Source organism: Hermetia illucens, chromosome 4 (assembly GCF_905115235.1).
Source record: "Hermetia illucens chromosome 4, iHerIll2.2.curated.20191125, whole genome shotgun sequence".
In the NCBI taxonomy this organism is placed as follows: Eukaryota; Metazoa; Arthropoda; class Insecta; order Diptera; family Stratiomyidae; genus Hermetia; species Hermetia illucens.
This window is the reverse complement of record NC_051852.1, coordinates 167,043,300-167,067,504: the sequence shown is the minus strand read 5'-3', so window position 1 is coordinate 167,067,504 and position 24,205 is coordinate 167,043,300. Positions and strand designations below refer to the sequence as shown.

Below are 24,205 nucleotides of genomic sequence, written 5' to 3'. Positions count from 1 at the left end.
GTTGCCTTATGGGAGTGTGGAAAGACGGCCAAAAAGATTCAAAAAACGGTTAAACTGCTATCCATAAGTGAAGGATTCGTGCGCCGAACGTTGCAACGGTACAGAGAAACGATACGATAGCCGAATGTTGTGCAGGCTTTTCGTGTAAGAGTTTATCGGAATCTCCTGTGCAAACAGAAGCGTTTAGCGAATGAAATTAACGTCTCCGCGCGTCCCATTTATCGTATTTTACGCAAAGATCTCCAGTATAAGGCTTACAGACACTGTGAAAGCCATTTACTTACGTCTAAACTAAAAGAAATCCGTCTTCAGAGATGCAAAAAAAACTGATAAAACGCTTCGCAAAAAAACGAGAAACACAAAATTCTTTTTACAGATGAAAAAAATGAAAAATTTAATCGCCATGATTGTATGGAAGCTCATGCTATAAGGCTTAGGATTGGATACCACAATCAAAGGGGGCACCACTCTTCTTTAGTGAGGGCGTGGTGGGGAGACTGGCGAGTCTACTCTGAAGGGTGGAATTGGAAGGATTCACATGGTCGAGTGGAGAAATTTGCACTTTTGCTGGCAGGCGAAAATTCTTGTGAAAGAGCTTGGTGTCACTAGAGCGGCATTTTTGTTGTCCCGTAAGAAGTGGGACATGAAAACGCTAGCAAGGCTTCTAGCGGGACAGTGCTCCTTAAACGACCATATGATAAAGATTGGGGTGATGGTTTCGCCTATGTGAGGAGGAGACGGCCCTGCACTTTTTATGTGGCTGCCTGTAAAAAAAACATGGGACATCAATTTCAACTTAATGAAAACACATCATCGGGTTTAGATTTTTATTCCATAAATGTTGAAAACATTTTATTGCTTTATATGGAATATTTGACTATACAAAAAAGATCTGTTCTGCGTTGATCATACAATCTATTTCGCACTTTCAAAGTAACTTTTATTACTGTTGTCAACTGCTATAAACATATTAGGGTGCAAATATACAAAATGTGGATAGAACTAAGTATATTAAAATATAACTTTGTAATTGAGAATTAAATTAGAATATTATGTCAGGAGCGTAGCTGTTGTGATATTGTTACTTAGTCAATGCTTTCAAATTTACTGACGCTCAAATATTGTAAGTGAAGCTAACGAGGTGAGCATAATAAGGGAATAATTTTCATTCGAGTTTCGAGTGGAATCGACCTGCAAAACCTCAATTATTGAACCTGAAACACACTTTCATTCTAATTCATTCTCAAATACTGAATTAGCCTTGTCCTTTTCTTAGCCATATACAAAAATAGATTATTCAATGACGCTCCCCCTCCTCATTTGTCTGTATCTAAAACGAAGCTTACATCATATAAACATCAACTGGACCATAACGAATATTAATAAAAGTTATGTGGCAAAACTTAAAGACTATATTACGAGAGAAAAAAAAAACGGAGAATAAAATACCAAAAACAGAATCTTAAGAAACGTTTGTCTGTGAACTATTGAATCCATGTAACAAAGAGAAACAAACTAGAAAGAGTATCCTTAAATAGTTTTCGATAGTATATGTATTAGCGTTGCTAAATATTCTAGACCTTTCGCCATTCTCACTAGCGCACTTCATGCAAAATTCTCAATTTGTTAATAATTATTTTCCTCATATTCCTGTCCGTGAAATCCGTATAAAAATCATGTAAACTCTGTTCAAAAACACTTTTATGTTAAAACTATGACTTTAATCTCGTTCCGGCATGGGAGTGTTCAATGTGGATGTGTTACCGTTTTGTTTTTCATCGTATTCTGTGAAAGAGGAGGAAAAACGACCGATTAGTTTCCATGTTCAACTATCCCAAGCATGAATTTACTTCAAAGGGGTGCACACAACACACCTGTATTTTTTGGTAATGTTTCAGAATCCAAATTCAACATGTCCGATAAATCTCCAGCATAGTAGGTTGATGGTTGGTATGTCATCAGTTCATTGCCTAAAACGTAACGGGTTTACTAACACCATATTCAGGTAAACGGGAGCCTTCTAACCTTTTTTGTTAACATCCAAACTCTGTTGATCGGTCGGTAGTCCGGAGAGTCCCAAAACATCAGAATCGCCAAAGAGCTGAAATAAGTTCCCAGAATATTTCAATATAGACACTGTATCTTCCCTTCCAAACCCAATCGAATTCATATTGTATTTCCATCAACTATTTCTGTAATATTGTGTCTAAATATTCGAAACTTTTGCAAGATAATTTTGACGGCGGACGCAGTTGCGACGCCTCATTAGATGGAATTATTACAACAGAACCTCGCATTGAAGCTAATCCAACTTTCTCAAAGCGAAATATAATACAAATTGATTAGTTTATGGAAGTGCGCATCTTTGTCATGTCACTTAGTTAATCAAAAGATGCTAACAACATTTTTCTCTAACCTTTGCTATAGCCTCACTATCGAATGATGGATGTAAAGTTATTCGATCATTTGTTGCCTGATTCTTCATTTGTTAATTCAATCAAACGATTCCAATAGGTTTTAATAGAAAATCATCAAATAAAATACATTTGAGATTAAGCCGCCGTTATGTGATGCCATCATGTAGGAATGTTGGATTGATTGTTTCATCCAATGAAGATTTTGAGTCGGCCGGCATATGTTGGTTTCGATGATCATTACGGTTGGAAGTGGCAGATTTTGAAAGTAATATAAAAATAACACGATTAGATTTCGCTTTTTCATGATTCTGGAAACATAATTTATGACAATCATCGAAATATAGGAGAATCATTGTGCAATAAGGACATCTAAGTGTGAATTTGTTGGCATTGAGGCTAATTTTTTACGGTAAAATGAATGATCAAAGTTGAATGCAAGTTTAAATAATGATATAAAGTTTATAATTAGATATCAACTGGTACCACTCGATTCAAAAAAATGATATGTTCGCAAATGCAAGGCTTCGTTCCAAAGATAACTAAATGAACCAAGAGAGATAAATGCATTTTTTAAATTTTTTTCACCGATCACTATCTCCATTTTCCTTCCATGACTGTTCTGCCAGTTTCGTAACTTCCCCTCGCTACCCACAGATAGATGAGCCACTCAGGCGGGTGAGTTTCACTCCATGGTGAATTGCATCATTCTCGTGCGGAGCTCGAATAAATCCTCGCTAATCAACTTGCGCCTCCACGCTACCTCACTCCCAGGATCATACCGTGCTTCAGCAATAAATCCGACTCCTGACCCGCCAATTTTAGGGGCGCAGGTCAAATCTTACGCGCCGTGCACGCTTTATCCCCGAAACCTCAGCCCCGGAGACAAAAGGCTTTAACCTGGGCACGGAGACGTTCTTGGGCCTGCCGCCGACGTCAAGCTAAAAAAAGTGCTCCCCTCTGTTCAGCATTTTATATGGATCCTGATATGTTGGCTGCAAAGAGTTCCGGGAAGCATCCACTCGAACAAAGACGTGTGTGCAGACATCCAGGTCCTTAGGGGTGTTAGCCCTCGTCGAAGAATGACAGGATGGTGGGGGCGATTTTAATCTTGCCACGGTGTCCCGGGGCAAACGCAAAAACTCAATGGTGGAGTAAGGGTCTACCTGTTATCGAACACAGGATCGCTGGGAAGTCTCAAATTTTCCCCGTAATTGGCGGAATTGGTGGCAAACTCTTCGCGACGGGCTGTACGTAATAATAATAATAATAGCCGGTCCTAAGCCCGCTCGTGAAAGAAGGAGGAATGGATAGCATCAGTCTGAATGGCTGTACGCCACCGCAGCGTCTCAGGGGGTATGTGAGGAAAGTGCAGGAACTTTGCAGTTTTGCAGATTACTTACTGAGGAAGCTATCCCCACACCTGGCAGGTATAAAATGCAAGTCCATCTATGAGAAGAAGAAGGAATTTAAGGTCCGGTGCGGATAACCGGCGGGAGTCGTCTGACTTGGTGACTGGGTCGGGCCCCCCATCATCTGCATAAAGCAGTGTGTAGGGCGCAGGACGTTGGTTGTCTCGTGTGACGGTGTCCATAACAACAACAAAGAGGAGTGGTGAGAGGGCGCTTCCTTGATGAACACCAACAGAGACACGAAGCGGTTTTGATACACCCGCCATACTTCGAACTTTACTTTTCGGATCGTGGTAGAGCACTTTACAATTCATATCAAAACTAATATCAGCATCAAGAAAGTACTAACCGAGACCTTTCATTTGATAACCCACACGACGATATCTGGTGAAAAAAAAATTCAAATTCTCCTTTGCATGTGTGGGGAGCACCCTTTAACCCCATCTAACTTTATGTTACTCGCTGTATGCGTGGGATTTGATAGTTCCTATCTATCCACCAAATTTGGGTCGGTTTTGGAAAAAAGTGCGTGTGACAGACAGACAGACAGACGGAGAGTGAATCCAGTTTAATAAGGTTTTGTTTTGCACAAAAAAAAGTAAAAACCTACCTTCATCTGATTGCAGTGCACAACCGATAATTGGTATTTTTCTTTCCTTGTTTATCTCATGCAAGGGGTACCTCGACTGAACCACTCATTTTTGCTTTGAGTTAGATTAGTAGCCAAGGTTTAACCAAAGTTAAAAGGGTTGAGGAGATTATTTTCTTCATTGGCAAGAATTTGGTGAAAAAAAGAACAAATACAGTTTTTTGGGGACTTCAGTATTTTTTCTGAAACTGAAGGTGCCGCGATATTTGATGGCCGCGACAGACCTCTTTTTGTATACCCAAGGCTTAAGTGTTAGATCTAAATGAACCTTTAGAATTACTTGGCATGCCCCAAATAAAACGTCACACTTTCCTGTCATTTCCCGAATGATTAGACAACGATTCGAATACACAAGGATAACATAATAATCATGGTTAGTCGAAATTGCTGGGCGTCCTGAATGAGGATTGCAATAGACGTCCCACCTCCTTTGAACCTTTGACCATTCGTGACACTTTGAACGACTCAAACATTCATCCACGAAAGTTGTTTGCAATAAGTGAAAGTTTGGTAAACTTTTTCCTCAGCTTCATACAAAATTTGATACAAACGCGTTGCTATTCTTTTCCTTTCATCACCAACAAAGGCATGAAATCGCCAAACACGAAAAAACGCCCAACTAAGTGTATCCTTGCAGTATTTCTATTCTGATACGTCCATACCAATACTTCGGGAACAACGTGTTTCCTTCGATGCTATATGTTTGCTGCAGAAACAAGTTGTTCCCGAAATGTCGTTATATGCGTACCAGAATAGATAACTACTAGCGAATAGGGAAATTGTCTCATTATTTTCACGAAAAAGTATTCACTGACACAGCTGTTATTCGGTTTCAGAACATCTTATCTACTAACTTAAAAAAAAAAACATCTTGCTCGAGAGAAACTCCTCTAAACAGTGTTGTCCACCGCATTTCCGAAGCTCTGTTGGCGCGCTATTCAAAAGCAGATTAGAACTCGCAGCCCATTGATAATTGAATTAACGAATAGTAAGTTTCTTTTTTCTAAAATTCAACTTTTAGGTTAAACCTAAAGGCTAATGGATAGACATCAGCAGTCGTTACTGTTCTAAACAGATTCCCATACGTCGTGCAAGGGGATGTAGAGCTGAGTTATGTAATCCAAAGATAAGATAAAGATAACAATGGAAGTTTGTCTGCCATGTGAGGTCATACATAGTCATGGAAAACGGTAAAAATCAATAAATGAATACGCAGATTAAACTTTCGTTAGTTGAATTTTACCCCTACTTTTGAACATCTCTACTTACATTGAGTAACGTGTTCGCATCAAATGTATAGTTGTCTGCGCGCAACAAATCTTTCAAAGTGTCCAAATCGCCCTGAACAGTATCCAAATGTGTTGTGATGTCGCGTCTGTTCGAAATGAAACAGAAAACAGCGTCATTATGATAAATTGTATCACACATAAATCGTATACTTACGGCGAATTGAAACGCAAAATGTCATCATTGCTGTATTTCGTAATAGACAAACTGCGAGGCAAATCCGGAACTCTTCGGCCAGTGCTAACGACACTTTTAGAAGTCGATGCATCGTTGCTTTCCGTTACGGGGCTATTATTTTGGGATTTCAGAAAATCAAGATTTTCATTGTAAGCACCGCTCGCAAGATTGAAATCATCCGGTATTGATGTTTCCTGCTTTGAAAAGAAATCAAATCGATAAATTTCATGTTTATTGTATTGCGAACTAGTTTCATCGTTCATTGATAAAAATTTCCAGAAATCAAGGATTACTTCTTAGATGGAAAAGCACTAAGATAGCCCAGATAAACCTCCACCACGCGAGAGCTGCATCTGCAGTGATTGCAAGGGCAAGTTCCAAGGAGAACATTGGAATTGTCCTGGCTCAGGAGCCCTGAGTGCGCCGGGGGTAGATTCGCGGTCTGCAAGGAGGAAGCATGCAGGTAATTTGGGACTCCTCTTGTGAAAAACCAAGAGCTTGCATAATTCTTAAACGCAATTTAAAATGCATATGTCTTTCCGAGTTCTTAACTGGGGACCTAGTGGCTATCCAAGTCTCATTGGAAGCCGGGAGGAGCACTCGAGAGGCAGTTGTGGCATCGGGATACTTCCCAGGAGACGAAATCCGGGCTCCACCGGAACAAGTCGCAAAACTGACGAAGTATTGCGAGGAGAGGGCGTTACCACTTCTTCTCGGCTGCGATGCCAACGCCCACCACGAAGTCTGGGGAAGCAGCGACACCAATCGTAGAGGTGAATACCTCCTTGAATTTATTCATAGCAATAAGCTAAAAATATACAACGTAGGGAACACTCCAACATTTTTGACCAGCACCAGACAGGAGGTACTAGATATAACTCTAGGAAATACCCTAATGAACGGAATGGTCAGGAATTGGAGGGTGTCGGATGAACCCTCTATGTCTGATCACAGGATAATCAGATTTGACATTGAGGATAACTCCGAAATAGAAAGAATAATAAGGAATCCCAGGAGAACGGATTGGGAATCCTACGCAATGCACTTGAGCAACAACATTGCCCACTTTCAAGGGGGCGGTAACATCAGGAGCGAGCTGAAATTAGAAACGGTGGTGGAAAACCTCAACACAATCGTCATTGACGCATATGAGGCCAGCTGTCTGGCTAAGACAGTCAAGTCATCAAGGGATGTACCAAGGTGGAACAAGAACCTAGCCAGAATGGGACCAGAGGCACGAAAACTCTTTAACCGGGCAAAACAAACTGGGGAGTGGCAGAGGTATAAAAATCCACTGACTGCGTATAGCAACGCGATCAGGGAAGCGAAACGGAACAGCTTCAGGGAATTCTGTGAAGGAATTGAACAGATCACAGAAGCAACCAGGCTGTAGCCAAAGACAGGGGAATATCCTCTGTCTGTTTGAAAAAGGAAGATGGGACATTTAAATGAGGATAGGATACACCTGCTTCTCAGAACTCATTTCCCGGGGTCCTACCCCTCGGCGGCAGGCGACAATAATCTGCCTGACACCCCAAAAACGAATAAAAGGGGAAGGAAGGAGAGCTGGAAACTAGCAGAAGAGGTATCCTCAGAAGCTAGGCTAAGATGGACAGTGGGAACTTTTAAACCACTGAAATCTCCTGGAGTAGATGGCATTTTCGCAGCACTTATCCAAAGAGGCATAGGAATTATCTTAGAGCCTCTTCTGAGGGTGGTAAAGGGGAGCATAGCACTGAGATACATACCAAGGGCATCGAGACGGGCAAAAATGGTCTTTAATTCGAAAGCGAGTAAAAAGGATCCTTTTCACCCTAAATCTTTCAGACCAATTTGCCTAACATCGTTCGTACTCAAAACGGTTGAGAAGATCATAGACAACTATATTAGAATTAACGTTCTAAAGCGTAATCCCCTACATCACTGTCAGCACGCTTACCGGGCAGGACGGTCAACTGAAACTGCTCTGTATCAGCTGACAGAGGTACTACGGGACGCCATAGAAACAAAAGAAATTGCGCTATTCGCGTTTTTGGATATCGAAGGAGCATTCGACAACACATCGCACACAGAGATACAAGACGCCCTGAGCCGCAAAGGAGTGGGAAACACCCTGGCATTCTGGATGGACAAAATGCTAGAAAGCAGGCAAATAGAGGTATCGACAGGTACAAATTCTATTCTGATGAAGGCTGATCAAGGCTGTCCACAGGGTGGGGTACTATCGCCGCTGAAGTGGAGTATGGTAGTGGATGAACTCCTGGACGTGTTAACAAATACTGGAGTACAAGTCCAGGGTTACGCGGACGACATTGTTTTAATTTGTAGGGGCAAATATGAAGATACCCTATGTGATAGAATCCAAACTAGACTAAGGGTTACTAGTGAATGGTGCAGGAAGGTGGGACTGCGGATCAACCCAGCGAAAAACCACCATAGTACCATTCACTAGGAGGCGTAAGCTTGATCACCTGAGAGACATAACATTACATGATATGGAGGTGAAACGAGAAACAGAGGTCAAATATTTGGGAATTACGCAAGACCAAAAATTACTCTGGAAGACACATGTCGGAAAGCCACGAGGGCTCTGATGACTTGCAGATTCATAGTAGGAAAAAAAATGGGGTTGCAGCCCGGAGATACTACTTTGGATATATACTGCAATAGTAAGGCCAATGATTACCTATGGAGCGGTAATCTGGGCAAAAAGAACCGAACTCAGCACACAAGCCAAGGAATTACATAAGCTCCAAAGGCTGGCTGGAAGCAGCTAAACTCGGTTTACCGGCGGATGGCTTTGAGGGTTTGCAGTGCTTTTAGAACCACATCAGATGAGGTAGTATTGGTGGTGGCAGGCATGATCCCGGTTGACATTCTGGCCAAAGAAATGAGTGTCCTGTACAATGCAAGACGTATGGAGGGGCATGCACAGCATAGAAATGCGGCAAGGTCCGAGTCGCTTGATCTCTGGCAACGCAGATGGGACGAGTCTACGAAAGGTCGGTGGACGCACAGACTCATTCCCAACATTAGGGTGTGGCTTGAGCGAAAACATGGGGAGACCAACTACCACATTACCCAGTTCCTCACGGGACACGGTGGTTGCTACAGGCAGTATCTGCACCGCTTTGGGTTGGATGATTCTCCGAACTGTCTCAGATGCGATGGCATATCAGAGGATCCAGCGCATGTGATTTGCGATGGAGAAAAGGAGCTTAAACCTCCGGGACCCCGGAGAGCTTGGTTAGTGAGATGCTGGGGTCCGAGCAGAAGTGGCTTGCGGTTGGCTCCGCAATCATCGAAATGCGGGAGGAGTTGCTGAAGGAACAAAGAAGGAGGAAAGCCGCAAGTAGGAGAAGGATGAGTGCCTAAGAGCAAACCTACCCCGCGAAGTACCTCAATGGTGGTCCCGCGGGGCTGGGGCTGGAGAGACCGGGGGTGGTTTTTAGTGGGTGTGAATCCCACACGCGCCCGCTGTAGTTCCGGCGTTCGGGCGGCGGACGTATCTTTCTAAGATTTTCCACCTCCGTGTACGCATAAAAACAAAAAGCTGGCTTGCGTGTGTATCAGTGGGGCGATGAGGACATGCCCAACGGCATCCCTGGAGGTCCTTCTGGGATTAACCCCTCTCCATCTGCAAATACAGATGCAGGCAAGGAGGGCAATATTCAGGATGGCCGATAGTATGAGTGAGGCGGGGAATTGCCTAAATCGAAGGAAGATTGGTATTCTTTCTAGGCGGTATCCCGAATTACTGATACCAAGGGAAAACATGACAACGAGGTTTCACTTCGATAAGTTTGAAACACGTTGGAGTAACAAGGCACACTATGAGAGCGTGGCTGCGACATACGGCTTAAACCAGCAACTGATTACTTGGTACACTGACTTGGTACTTGGTACACTGACAGCAGAGGGAGCGGGTGCCGGTGTCATTGGTCTAAGGAAAATGTACTTTGAGCCAATGGGCAGGTACACTAGCATATTCCAGGCGGAAATATACGCGATAGACAAATGTGCCTCCTTTAATCTGCAAAGGAACTATAGGAGGCAGAACATAGCTATTTTCACCGATACCCAAACAGCGATCATGTGAACTCTAAACCGGTATGGGAATGCCTTGAGAGACTGAATACACTCGGCTCGTCAACAAGGTCTGGATACTTTGGGTTTCAGGCCATGCTGGGTTGGAAGGCAACGAGGCAGCGGATGAACTAGCCAAGAAGGGAGCAGGGACGCCTTTACACGGGCCAGAACCCTTCTGTGGAATCGGAAACGGTTTCATGGCTATGAATCTAAGAAATGAGGAACGGTTGAGGGAACTATACTGGGCAGGCCTACTAGGGATGGAGCGGTCCAGGGTGCTTATTAGGGGATACGAACCCATACGCACAAAGGAATGCTTAAACCTCACCAAAAAGAACCTCCGAATCATAGTGGGAATTCTCACTGATCATTGTCGGCTGAACTGAACCTAAGGAAGCTAGGGATATCTACGGACACTGCCTGCAGGTTTTGTGAAGAGGAGGACGAAACCTCTATACACGTCCTGGGACAGTGTCCGGCACTTGTGCAAAGTATAATAGGTCGAGTCATCTTTTTTTTTTTTGTGCGTACACGGAGGTGGAAAATCTTAGAAAGACACGTCCGCCGCCCGAACGCCGGAACTACAGCGGGCGCGTGTGGCATTCACACCCACTAAAAACCACCCCCGGTCTCTCCAGCCCCAGCCCCGCGGGACCACCATTAAGGTATTACTTCGCGGGGTAGGTTTGCTCTTAGGCACTCATCCTTCTCCTATTTGCAGCTTTCCTCCTTCTTTGTTCCTTCAGCAACTCCTGCATTTCGATGATTGCGGAGCCAACCGCAAGCCACTTCTCCTCGGACTCCAGCATCTCAGTAACCAAGCTCTCCGGGGTCCCGCTCCTGCCCAGCACCTGGTTTATGCTCCTTCTCTCCATCGCAAATCGTGAGCAGTGAAACATCACATGCTCTGGATCCTCCGGTATGCCATCGCATCTGGGACAGTTCGGAGAATCATCCAACCCAAAGCGGTGCAGATACTACCTGTAGCAACCACCGTGTCCCGTGAGGAACTGGGTAATGTGGTAGTTGGTCTCCCCATGTTTTCGCTCAAGCCACACCCTAATGTTGGGAATGAGCCTGTGCGTCCACCGACCTTTCGTAGACTCGTCCCATCTGCGTTGCCAGAGATCACGCGACTCTGACCTTGCCGCATTTCTACGCTGTGCATGCCCCTCCATACGTCTTGCATTGTACAGGACACTCATTTCTTTGGCCAGAATGTCAACCGGGATCATGCCTGCCACCACTAATACTGCCTCATCTGATGTGGTTCTAAAAGCACTGCAAACCCTCAAAGCCATCCGCCGGTAAACCGAGTTCACCTGCTTCCTTCTCTGAGAGTTTTCAAGCGCCTCTGCCCACACAGGTGACGAGTAGAGCAGGATGGAGCGCATCACTCCGGCTAGCACCAACCTCCGGCAATGTTTCGGTCCACCAATATTTGGCAACATTTTTGCAAGTGCCGTGGTGGCACTGGCTGCCTTTTGGCATGCATACTCTAGGTGTTCCCTAAAACTCAATTTGGTGTCAATTATTACCCCCAGGTATTTAATAGCCGGCTTTCATACGACCGTATGTCCACCGACCTCCACTTTCACAGTGTTATTTTTTCTGCGGTTCGTTATTAAGACCGCTTCCGTTTTCGCGTCCGCCAAGGTCAGCCCGGCCTTTTCTAGCCAGGATTTTACCGCTCTCACTGTTTCCGTTGCGTAAACCTCCACATCTTCTGGGTGTTTTGCTGCAACAACCACAGCTAGGTCATCAGCAAAACCGACAATCGTAGTGCGCTCTGGGACGGGAAGAGCAAGCACCCCATTATAAATGATATTCCACAACAGGGGACCAAGTACCGATCCCTGTGGTACCCCGGCCGTGACAATGTACTCTTTGGGGCCCTTATCCGTCCCGTACCAGAGAGTCCTCTCTGAGAGGTAGTTTTCCACCAAATTCGCTAAGTATCCGGGGACACCCATGTCAGCCAACGCCCCTTTAATTCTATTCCAGTTGGCCGAGTTGAATGCGTTTTTGACATCCAACGCCACCACGGCACAGCAGGCGCCAGAAATCAGTGCACCTTTTGCCAGGTTTATCACCATGTTAATTGCGTCCACCGTAGAGTGGAGTATTACTGGCTTCGACCAACTTTTGCTGTTTCCACTGGGCAGGGAATATTCCTTCTTTTAGGCACGCCTCGAAGGTGTTGGCAAAAAGGTCGGGCCTAGTCTTCACTGCCAGTTTCAAAGCTCGGTTGGGGATGCCATCCAAACCTGGGGCCTTGTTGTCGCCGAACCTACCACATATTTCCCGCAGCTCCTCCACAGTTACAGGCGGTATTATGCCGTCATTTAGCTGGACAAAAATTTGCCTTCCCCTATTTTCGTGGTGAGGGAACAGAGTGGTAACAATCTGTTTCAGGAGGCGCGGACAGGTCACCTGGGGTGATTTCCGCAGCCTTTTCATCACCATTCTGTAAGCCTCGCCCCAAGGGTTTATGTCGGCATGGTCGCATAGCTGTTTGAAGCAGTTCTTTTTGCTCCTCCGAATGGCTTCCTTTAGGCGGCCACGCAATTACTTGTGTGCCTCCTCAGGTCGAGGCATCTGGGAGAACACTTAATACCAGATGCAAAGCTGAAAGATTTGGAAGTAGGGAACATACTAAAGTTCCTCACGGTTATAGGCCTGGTTGAGATACTATGATCAATAGGTACATTATAACCAGTAAAAGGGCCACAATAGTTCTTCAAGGACGCGGTGCGACTTTCCCTTAACAGAATAATAATAATAGATGGAAAATGAAAATAGAGTTGAAAATAATTTTCAAGGCTAGCAGAAATTTGGGGAATGACTGAAGTGACATTGAAATTAATAAGTAGTTCGTAATCATGCAAAATTGATGCCAAACAAATACCTCGAATAAGTCAGCAGGCATCTCTTGGTTTATGAAATCATTCTGATTAATATATGTCTGGTTGTCGTTACTCGTTCCACTGCCGCGTGCAATCAATCCACTATTATCATTACCATCAACCGTTGCCGTCAAAACATCCATAAGTTGTGGATCTACCTCAACTTGATCAACTTGATTGGGATCAGATAAGAACGATAATGGATTAATATCCTTCTCCGTTTTAACAACTACCGTCTCATCGGCTGTTTCAGTTTGTTTTTTCTTATTACTTTGGGTAGCCTTCGAAGTTTGGTCCGTGCTTGCAGATTCGCTAGATTCTGTTTCTGTATGCTTTCGTTTGCGTCCCCGACGGGTTGATGCACGCAGCATTACTCTTTGTGTCACTGGAGACTTTGTAGCTTCTTCATATGAAGAGGTTTCCGGCAATTCGGTGATGTGATAAACAACTGGTTCAGTTTCAGGGTCTGTTATTTGTGATGTACTGGGTGCATGAGTGCTGGGCGATGGTAGAAATTCCTCGCCGTGATTTGATTCTGGGAAACTGCCAACACTCAACGTGGAACCGGGCCGAGCTAAATCGTCATTTATTTCACTTGGATCAGCGCAACTGCCTGCACTAGGTGACATCACGTTTGGACTCTGTGGCCTGTAAGAAGCAAGTTATGCCATCACCTCCCATTTAAACTTTTCAAGTTCAATACATACATCAAGTCATCATCGTTATGAGCGACCTCGTCAAGCAACTCTTCCGTAAGCTCGTGAATAACAGGACCCGAATTGCTACTGGTACGTTTTCGAACTTTAGAAGATTGCGGCACGTCGTTTATCATCAGCTGGAAATTTCTCTTTACTCCGGTCATGTTACGTGATGAAGGCTGTACGATTGTCACTAAGAATTGAATAAGCTGTAACGATACCAATTATTGTTTTATGTTAAAGAAATTTTTAAACAGAGAAGCCTTTTGTTTCGAACCTTATTAACGATTTGCTGTTGCTTCATATGCTTTTGTCGTAAGACTGCTATTTCGCGCCATAAGGCTTCGTTTTCCTGTTTCATAGCTGAAAATCGCGAATCTAGAGAATCCTGCCTTCCACGCATCACTTTCACTTCATTCAAAACTTTGCTTACTGCTTCCGGTTTCAATGAGGACTTTTCGTCAAGGGTTTTTGCTGTCGCAATCTTGCGTTTGATATGTTCTAAAAGATAGGGATATCCACGTTTGAAGCACGGATGGGAGAACTCCATTTCATCGCGGTCGAATTTCAATCCACCATTGTCAATTGATGTGATTTTGTGAAAGCCATCTAAGGAAATTGGAAGAGAATTTTACTTACAAGCGGAATTAGAAGGATAATTGAAAATGATTCTGCTTACACATGTTAAGCTGCCGAATAAAGCTTGCCATGTTGTTGTGTTTGTAATTCATCGGAAGCAATTCTCGAGCAAATTGAGCTTGATTTTGAATTATGAAGCTACGACCATCCTGTGAATGAAAGAAATGTGAATGGTAACAAAGAAAGTGGACACACAGTCAATGAATCTGTATTTGGGTGTGATCCTGGATCCTAAGTTAAATTGGAGATTGAACCTAGAATCATTAGACAATATTTTTTTCCGACAGAGCAAAGATGCTCTGTGAAGTCGATGCAGGAGTTTTTTCAGATACACACATCGATGGCTGGAGATCAGTCAAATGGTTATTAAGGCTTCGTACCCACTGGCGACAACCTTCCAGCTTGTAAGAACATAGAAGAGAATTTACGGGCTGAGGGATTGGCCAGGCGAGGCTGCTCTTGCCAGTCTTTGGGTGGGCACAGTGTATGCCCCGCTGGCGACCGTCAGGAGCGGAATTTACGCCCACTACTTAACAGCCACGGACTTAAGATGGCGAAGGCGTATTTCTTGTGTCAAGTCTAGGAGGATTTGACAAACAAAAGTGAGCCTCTCCAGACGGAAGTCCGTAGTGAAATCCGCCACATCAAGTGCTACAGGTGGACTGTGGACTCACCTCAGTAATTTGTGAGGGACCCGACAGGAGGACAGTATGAAAGACATGCGGTCAGTTAGGCCTGCACCAAGCGAAGGCCTACAATGAAAGCGAAAGTTGCGTTCTCTGAAGGGACGCGTCTGGTGAGAGTGTCGCACACATTTCAGGCTCGGGACGGTGTGCAATCTGTAGGGCGTAACTAGAAAAGGCTAGGGTGTGAATACTATGATCGGCATTCTACAAGATAACATGCACCCGAGTGGAATCGCACACCCGCTGCTAGCGCAGTTCTCCGCGGAGGTAAAGGCTGATCTAGTGCTAATCAGCGAACAATACCGAAACAGGGACCCGGTTTCATGGCATCTCGACTTATCGAGCGCCGCTGCTGTCTGTGTTCTGGACGACATCCGACTTCGTATTCTTGCCCAATGCAAAGGGAATGGGACGATGCCAGATTTTCGGCGCCGGCTTGATCTGAGGCACACAGCCGCCGATCTCGACGAATAGTGCTCCTCATAACGCTTGATGTCAGAAATGCCTATAATTCCGTAAAGTGGACAGATATGCCAGGCACATTAGAAAACTCATCCCACGTCCCAAACTATCTATTGCAGATATTTAGGGAGTATCTGAAAGACCGCTCCCTGCTCTATGAGACACTAGAGGGCTAGAGGAGGATGGAAATCACATCGGGAGTAGCACAGAGATCCGTCCGGTTATGCAAATGACTTCGCGGCACTTGCTGGCGGACGCGCTGTTGAACAGGCGTAAAGTAGACTTGGCATATTGATACGACGGGTAAGCGGATGGATGACTGTTCATGGTTTCAACTTTGCGCTGGACCGAAGTAGTTATTTTGACCAGAAAGAGAATCCCGACCCTGCGTCCCATCCAGATCGATCGGCGAGTTGACTGTAGAGTCAAAATCAGCGGTTAAATATTAGGTTGTTGCAAATGAAATGTCGGATATTTGAGTAAAATTTCAAAAAACTATAACTTTTATGAAAATTAATTTTATTAGTCAAAATAAGAACCAGCAGCTTCAATGCACTTCTCCCAACGAGATACAAGGGCATTTATTCCAGTTTCGTAAAAGTCTGGGTTTCTAGAGCTAAGAAATTCTTCAAAGGCACTTTTGACAGTTACTTCATTGCTGAATTGTTTCCCCGCCAAAAAGTGATCCAAATGCTTAAAAAAGTGGTAGTCGGTTGGCGAGAGGTCGGGTGAATATGGTGGATGAGGAAGAGTCTTATATCGTAATTCATTTAATTTTTGGACCGTCATTCTGGAAACATGAAGTCGGGCGTTATCATGGAGCAGTATCACTCCATCTCTGTTGACCAATCTAGGCCGCTGAACACGTAATTTCTCGTGCATTTCATCAAGTTGGGCACAATATTTTTCTGCATGAATTGTTTCACCACGCTCCAAAAACGAATAATGAATAATTCCAGATGCAGACCACCAAACAGTTACCATTACCTTCTTCGGGTGAAGGCTCGGTTTTGGCATGTGTTGTGGAGGCTGATCGGCATCTAGCCATTGCGCTGATCTGCGACGGTTGTCGTACAATATCCACTTTTCATCGCATGTCACTATTCTGCGCAAAAAGGGATTGTTCCTGTTGCGGTTGAGTAGAGAACTGGATATTTCCATTCGCAGCGCCATGTTTTGCTCGTTGAGTTCATGCGGAACCCACTTATCAAGCTTCTTCACCTTTCCAAGCTGTTGTAAGTGCCGAGATACTGTCGAATAGTGTACGCCTATTTTCTCTGCAATGTCACGAATCGATGATCGGGGATCAGATTCCACTATCAAACGCAACTCGTCGTTGTCGATCGATGGTCCTGGGTGTCCACGAGGTTCACTTTGGAGGGTCATGTCGCCTGATCGGAATTTTTCGAACCACCGCTGTGTCGTTCGTTCGTTTGCTACGTCAGCTCCAAATGCTCTGCAAATGTTTCTGGTTGCCTCCGCTGCGTTGTGACCAAGTTTAAATTCATATAGAAAAAGTAGACGTTTTTGACTCCCTTCCATGCTTTTTTCTTTGAGTTTTACTTGGAACTTCAATGACGATTGAAACTGAAATGACTCCTTGATCGAACGAACGACTATTTATACTCAATTATCCCATACCACCAGAGTCACCTTGCGGCAGTTTTAAACATTAAAATCATAACTAACTTCACTTCATTGAAAAATCCGACATTTCATTTGCAACAACCTAATATCTTGCTTTAATGCTCGACTTGAAGATGAGCTTATTCGAACAAATCAAAGTAGCAGTGGACAGGGCTGCAGTTGAAGTCTAGGCCTTGAGTCGGCTAATGGCGAATGTTGGGGGCCCTATATCTACTAGGAGACGTCTTCTTATGGGAGCAACGCAGTCCGTTCTGCTCTATGGAGCGGAGGTATGAGCTGATGCCCTTGATCAGGAAGTGTGCATCTTAAACGCCTTGCTCAAGTGCAGAGACGAGGAGTTTTGCGAGTGTCTGGTCTGCTTATCGCACTGTTTCAGAACTGGCCGTGATAGTGATTGCGGGAGTGATTCCCGTTGCCCTCCTTACCAAGAAGCGTAAAGCTCTACTGCCGCAAGGGAGAAAACTAAAGAGAGGTGGTTGCCCGTTAAGAACGTCAAAGCACTCTTAGCGAATGGCAACTCTCTTGGCAAAATCAGCCTAGAGGCAGGTGGACTGCGCGGCTCATCGGCAATTTAGATTCGGGGTTGAACCCAACGCACGGCGAGATTGATTGAAAGGTGGGACGGCCTTCGTCAGCAGCTCTATGCAGACACAGGAAAGCTATCTCTAGACAACATTGTCAGAGAGACGCTGAGGAGCGCTGGCAGCTGGAGTCGTGTTACGCATTACCAAATGTACAAGTAGTACGACATTTGTCAACAATTGTCAGTCCATATCATCATCAATTTCATGCAAAAACATATTTTCTTTTTCCCGGAAAAAAAGCATTTGCGGGAAGCTTTACTGAAATCAGCCGCTGAATCGTATCGAATACTTGTGGAGGCCTACGGCGACAATGCTCTATCAGAAATAACGTGCCGAGATTGGTTCCGTCGATTCAAAGATTGTGATTTCGGCAAGGACCAGGATTCGGAGGCTCTTTTGGGGGAGGACGATACTCAAACGCAGAAAATGCTCGCCAAGGTGTTTCTCAACAAGCCGTTTCCATGCGTCTACGTGCAATGGGTAAGGTTAAAAAAACAGAAAATGGATGCCGCATGAATTGAACGATAGGCAGATGGAGCGCCGCCAAAACACGTGCGAAATCTTGCTTACCAGACACAAAAGAAAGATGTTTTTGCATCGGATTGTGACTGGCGACGAAAAAATGCGTGGGCTGATGCCGGCCAACCAGCGACATCTTCTGCAAGACTAAATCGCTTCGGACGGAGGACGATGCTGTGCGTGTGGTGGAATCAGCGGGGTATTGTCTACTACATACAAAATGAAACTGTCGATGCCCACCGTTATCACCAACAACTCATCAAATTGCATCGTGCTCTGAATGAAAAACGACCGGAATATCAGCAAAGACATGAAAAGCTGTTGTTTAGGATCTGCGGGATCCTAAGTCCACATCCACTTGATTTATTTATTTATTTAATGAGGACAATACACAGGAAGCAAATTTCTTATTACATATTGTCCTCAGAGGGAGGAGCAAGTAAATGGCATATTTTGCGCTTAAAGCTAGAGAGGGACATAGAGTCAAATGAACCAAGCTGTAGGGCATTGTAGGACCGGCAAAACCTCGGGATCGGAGAGTGAAAGTAAATCTCGAGCTCGGCGAAGGGCACATCAAAAATGTCCGCATTACGTGTGTCATGAGACGAGGCGATACGGGGAGTAATATCCGAGTTGACAGAGCAGTCCATCAGACCATTGCAGAGTTTGAAAAGAGTACACATATCAAGGAAAATACGGCGTTGCTGTAGGGAGGGGAGATTGAGGGTGCGGAGTCGTGACGGATAATCAACCCGTGGAAGGTTCTTTTTGTAAAAGAGGGTCCGGGTGAATTTGCGTTGTACAGCTTCAAGAGCGCGGCCGTCACGGATGCGGTAGGGGGACCAGACTACAGAGCAGTATTCAAGGATGTTTTTGACAAGGGAATTGAAGAGTGTTAAGGAGGGCTGGATTGAGGTAAAGTCGGACGAGGAACGTAGGATAAAACCAGACATTTTGGAAGCTCTATTGATGATGTCAACGAAGTGGGAATTGAAACGAAGTTTATCGTCGAAAATTACACCCAGGTCTTTGAAGGAGGTCAGTAGTGAAAGGGGTTGACCACCGAGAGAATAGGAAAAGAATGATGGGGAAGGTTTCAGGGAATAGCGCATCCAGTGGCATTTGTTGACATTCAGTGTTAGCTTGTTGACCGAACAACAACGGGCTAAATTATCAAGGTTGGATTGTAAGAGAGCACAGTCCAATGGAGAGGAAACAGAGGCAAACAATTTAAGGTCGTCTGCGTAAAGCAAATACGGACAGGTGAGGATGGAGGCGAGGTCATTGATAAAAAACAGGAAGAGTAGCGGGCCAAGTATAGAGCCTTGGGGAACACCAGAGGAAGGAGAGAAGGAACGAGATGAGTGACCATGAAAAGAAACTTTGCAGGAACGGTATGAGAGATAGGAGGAAAGCCAGGAGATGACTGAGGGAGGGAACTCTAGCGAAGAAAGTTTAGAGAGGAGAATGTTATGGTCAACGGTGTCAAAGGCTTTGGAGAAATCAGTATAAACAGCATGTACCTCCCGTCGTGAATTCAAGCGTTTAGCAACAAAGTTGGTAAAGACCAGAAGATTTGAAGCCGTTGATCTATGTTTCACGAAACCATGCTGCTCTTTGACAATGAGGTGACCGAAGTGCGCGGTCAACCAGTCGTTGACGAATCTTTCTAGGATTTTGGAGGAAGAGGAAAGAAGGGAAATGAGGCGGTAGTTCACAGCAAGGGAAGGGTCTCCGCTCTTGAGGATAGGAATGATAAGGGCCTCTTTCCAGAGACGGGGAAAGTAGCATTCGTCTAGACTTTTGTTGTAGATTATACACAGGGGGAGGGAAATGTGTTTTCTACAGTTAAGGAGGAAGAGATTAGGAAGCCCATCGGGGCCAGGTCCGACATTGGAGTCAAGGTTACCAATGAGGAACTCAACCAAGGAAGGCGTAAGGAGAGGAATGGCTAGTGATTCGGAGGAGTCTGTGGTTATGAAAGGTGTAGAGGGTGAAGGGCTCGAGGGAGAAAACACTGAAGAGAAGTAGGTGCAGAGAAGGTCGCAGGATTGTTGTGGGGAGTTGGCAGTGGTGTCAGCGAAGCTGATAGAAGAAGGGGCAGAATGAGTTGGATTACGAGAGTTGCGAGCGTGAGACCAAAAGAGTTTTAAGTTACCGCGGGCAAGGGCGGCTTCGACGCTCAATAGGTACCTTTTACGCGCTTTTCTGACCATTGACTTCACAGTAGATCGTATAGCTTTAAATTGAGCAAGGTCGGCGTCATTTTTAGAAGCCCGAAACTTCTTCCTCAGTGTATGTTTCAAGCGCATGTTAATATGAAGTTCCGTTGTGAACCAAGTTGGGAAAGAACGTAGGCAGGGAGGGGAAGAAGGGACATAACAGGAGAGGAGATCAGAGAGGATATTGTAGGTGTTAACAGCTTGATCACACGATGAATTACTTAATATATGAACCCAGTTGAAAGACGCTAAAGCTGAGTTCAGACCGACAAAATTGGCTTTGCGGAAGTTGAACTTAGTGGGTTTACGCTTGGTTTTGGGTTTTGAACGAGGGAGCTCCGCTTCAAATTCAACCGCGGGATGGTGAGCGTCGGTTTTTACATACGGGGATGTGCCAGGAAATAAAGAGAGGTGGCGCTCAGAGAGGTTGGAAAGGAAGAGATCGAGAGTGCGGCCCAAGGAGTGTTTGGTGGTGTTGAAATTCAGGGCAGAGCAAGTATATATAAAGGAAGAAAGTGGGAGGAAAGAGTGGGAGAGGTTGTTGGAAGGAATTGGAAGACTAGGATGATTAGGCCAGTTGAGCATGGGGAGGTTGAAATCTCCACAAAGGAAGAAAGGGAGGGAAGGGAATCTGACGGTAAGGAGTTCAGACAAACTGTCAAACAATTCTTCATACAGGTGAGAAGGGCTAGCACAGGGGACATAAACACAAGAAACAATGAACGGGAGGAAGTTGGGCGGGGAGACAAAAGAGCAACACAATCAAAAGGAAAGCCAGAGGAGGAGAAGACGAGTTCAGCGGGGAGTGAATCTTTTATAGCAATTAGGACTCCACCGCCAGTGGACTTACGAGAAGCATCCCGGTCCCTGTCACAACGGAAAGTGGAGTACCTTTCGGGGAGCTCGGAGTATAATATGGCATCGTCTAGCCAGGTTTCGGAAATACAGATGGCATGGTGTTGATGAGCCAACGCGGATAAATTGAAGGCTCCAGCTTGGTTCTTAAACCCCTGACGTTCTGATAAAACAGACGGACAGTGAACATGGATCCAGTTATATAGCTTGGCGAGGCAGGCGAGTTGCCCTGAAATTTACCCGCGAATTGGGGCGCTTATACGGCTTTATGAATGATGGTGGACCGGACTAAATGAGGAGCAACTTACTCCCTCGTTTTTTAAGTCCATGGATCCCTAGTTTGGAGCGTAGCACCCCAAGCATTAAAAATTGAAAAAATCAAAAATTTGACTGACGGTTTCGTCCAGGGCAGAGGCAAATCATCAGACGCTGCTTCACCTCTGCCCTGGGAGCAGCGTGACCGAAAGTGCCAACAGGTGGAAAGACGCTCCCTTTTATCATCGCAAAAACACGACAAGGTTGCGAATTATATTTAACCGTCAGTTAAATTTTTGATTTGTTCAATGAAAAGCTGATTTTCCTCCATGATAATGCTCCGCCGCACACATTGAAAAAAGTTCAAAAGAACTTAGAAACGCTCAAATGGGAGATACTACTCCCGCCCGGCGGCATACTGTTCCGGGAGTTCAAAACTCTGTAGGTAAACGCATTTACCTACCGTACTCCCAACACCATTGTCACTCAAAAGCTCCAAGTTTTCATCAATTCATCAATTCTGGCCTGAGACAATAACAAATCAAAATCTTCGCCGGTGGACCCGAGGACGCGTTGATTAGAAAGCGCGATTTGCAGTGGATAGGTCACACATTATGAAAGCTCCACTGCTGGTTACCTTGTACAATGGAATGTTATTCCTCATCATCATCATCATCATCAACGGCACAACAACCGATATCCGGTCTAGGCATGCCTTAATAAGGAACTCCAGAGATCCCGATTTTGCGCCGAGGTCCACCAATTCGATATCCCTAAAAGCTGTCTGACGTCCTAACCTACGCCATCGCTCCATCTCAGGCAGGGTCTGCCTCGTCTTCTTTTTCAACTACAGATATTGCCCTTATAGACTTTCCGGGCTGGATCATCCTCATCTATGCCCACCGCAACCTGTTGAACCGGATTTTATCCACAACCAGACGGTCGTGGGATCGCTCATAGATTTCGTCGTTATGTAGGCTACGGAATCATCGATCCTCATATAGGGGGCCAAATGTTGTTCCTGCTGCCTATTAAGCACCAGCTTCTTGATTCGTTGTTTTTTATAACTTGCTCATCTAAAATATGAATACAATCGCAGTTTCCTTTTGAAAAGTCTCTTCTGGAAGATCCAAAAACTTTTGAAACACCTCAGGGAGCTATGCCGAAATTCGGATCACAAAAAGAAATAGCGAGACTCTGCTATGAAACTTCATATCAAAGACCTTGTCCAGGTTATTTTCACAAGAAATAAGAGAACAGTCTCAAATCCACTTCCCAAGACTGTACCAGATTTAAACATTGCAGCAAAGTGTAGATGAATCGTTTGAATGCAGCAAGAATACACTCGGGGAAAACATCTAGGGAATTAGTTGGGACCCTTCTACTTCAACCAACCACTTTGCAGTGGTCCGAGGGGTCAACCCCATCCTTCCTTCCTGTTAATTCCAAATTACGTCTCTGATTTTGGTAGTTTTTACGAACGGCCCAAATCAGGCCACGATTGATTCATTGCGAAATCGATAGAGGACAAGGTGCGTTACTGCAGTACAGCAGCTGCAAGGAAGATCTGCAGCCCTCCCCGTCCGACAATTCGAAATAAACATGAGTTTGCCGCCGCTAATTGGTTGAAGCCCGGCAGTCGCCCACCAAAACCCAATCAAATTCCAATTTGCCGCGTTGCCAAATTTCACAGTCAGTCATAGATAATATTTATTAACGATTGTCAACCCTTTCCATATGACTCGTATTTACTTTTTTTCTCGTAGGCGCAATCACCATTACCTCATGAGGGATACTAACCCGATTCCAGTAGATCAAATGATTCGTCTCTGGATCCTCCACTAAACGCCACAATTTCGCCAGAAAGGCAGGGACTCCGGTCCCCGTCTCGTTGAAAGTGTGCATATTATTATTATCGCTCGAACGCCAGTCGGAATGAGACTGTCAAATGTTATTCGTCTTGCGGTGGCCCTTCCTGCGTTGCTGAGTTCCACTCGTGTCCTATAAAATTCAGTTCCTCTCACTAAACGAAAACCACAACTGTACCACACTCGATATATTGTTCAGATAACACTGGGAAATCTCTCGATGAAAACACGAAATCAAATCTCACTTTCAATAGTATTCCTTATATATTTTTTCTTCCGAGTCTTTGCACGATTTACAACGACGACACTAGTCGAAGAATCACCAGGTTGAAAGTACGGGCCTGAAGTTGGTCGTGATTGATTTTCAAGATTCTGAGGGTAATTTTGGAAGACAGGGTGAGTAATAAATTTCGGTGCATTTGAAGATAAGCGAGGGAATCTTGCTTCTTTTCTAGAAGCGTTTTCTATATAAAATCGTTTTAAAAATTTTGGAATCATATACGCGTAAATACTCAATTAGGAGAATCAAACAAATACTCAATAGAGTCCAACATCAATTAGTATGCGTTCGCCAGATCTGACTTAAGGAGGAGGTGCAATTAAGGATTTTACAACTTAAAAAGACTCACGATGTAATCTTGTCTCATCTCTAGAAGGAAATGGCAACGGCATAGAGGTGATACCTTAAAATTCAGGTGGAAGCAAGTAAATGCTCTGATAGATGATGTTACATCGATATAATTTTCCTTGCCGCTTTCGAGGTTTGGAAATTCAAATTTGACTTGTCAAGTTTCAAACACGGAAGGAAAATTTATCGTTGTGACTACGCTACTCCG

The 24,205-nt window shown here is 44.6% G+C and overlaps 1 protein-coding gene across 3 annotated transcripts; it reads right to left on the bottom strand.

Moving 5' to 3' along the window:
* Positions 1–813: 813 nt before the first annotated feature.
* LOC119654902 (heat shock factor protein) lies at positions 814–23,704 on the bottom strand. Of its 3 annotated transcripts, none has more exons than XM_038060529.1 (11): positions 23,302–23,704; positions 14,312–14,420; positions 13,910–14,241; positions 13,642–13,841; positions 12,937–13,582; positions 5,919–6,136; positions 5,745–5,850; positions 2,417–2,479; positions 2,026–2,101; positions 1,875–1,970; positions 814–1,785 (listed from the first exon to the last, which is right to left on the bottom strand). In XM_038060529.1, exons 1-11 carry the CDS (start codon positions 23,404–23,406, stop codon positions 1,721–1,723), a joined length of 2,016 nt encoding a protein of 671 aa, XP_037916457.1. In that variant the 5' UTR covers positions 23,407–23,704; the 3' UTR covers positions 814–1,720. The 3 variants fall into 3 exon arrangements, with proteins under 3 accessions (XP_037916457.1, XP_037916458.1, XP_037916459.1); XM_038060530.1 differs by having other exon boundaries at positions 5,919–6,133; positions 23,302–23,406; XM_038060531.1 differs by lacking the exon at positions 2,417–2,479 and having other exon boundaries at positions 23,302–23,406.
* Positions 23,705–24,205: the final 501 nt, after the last annotated feature.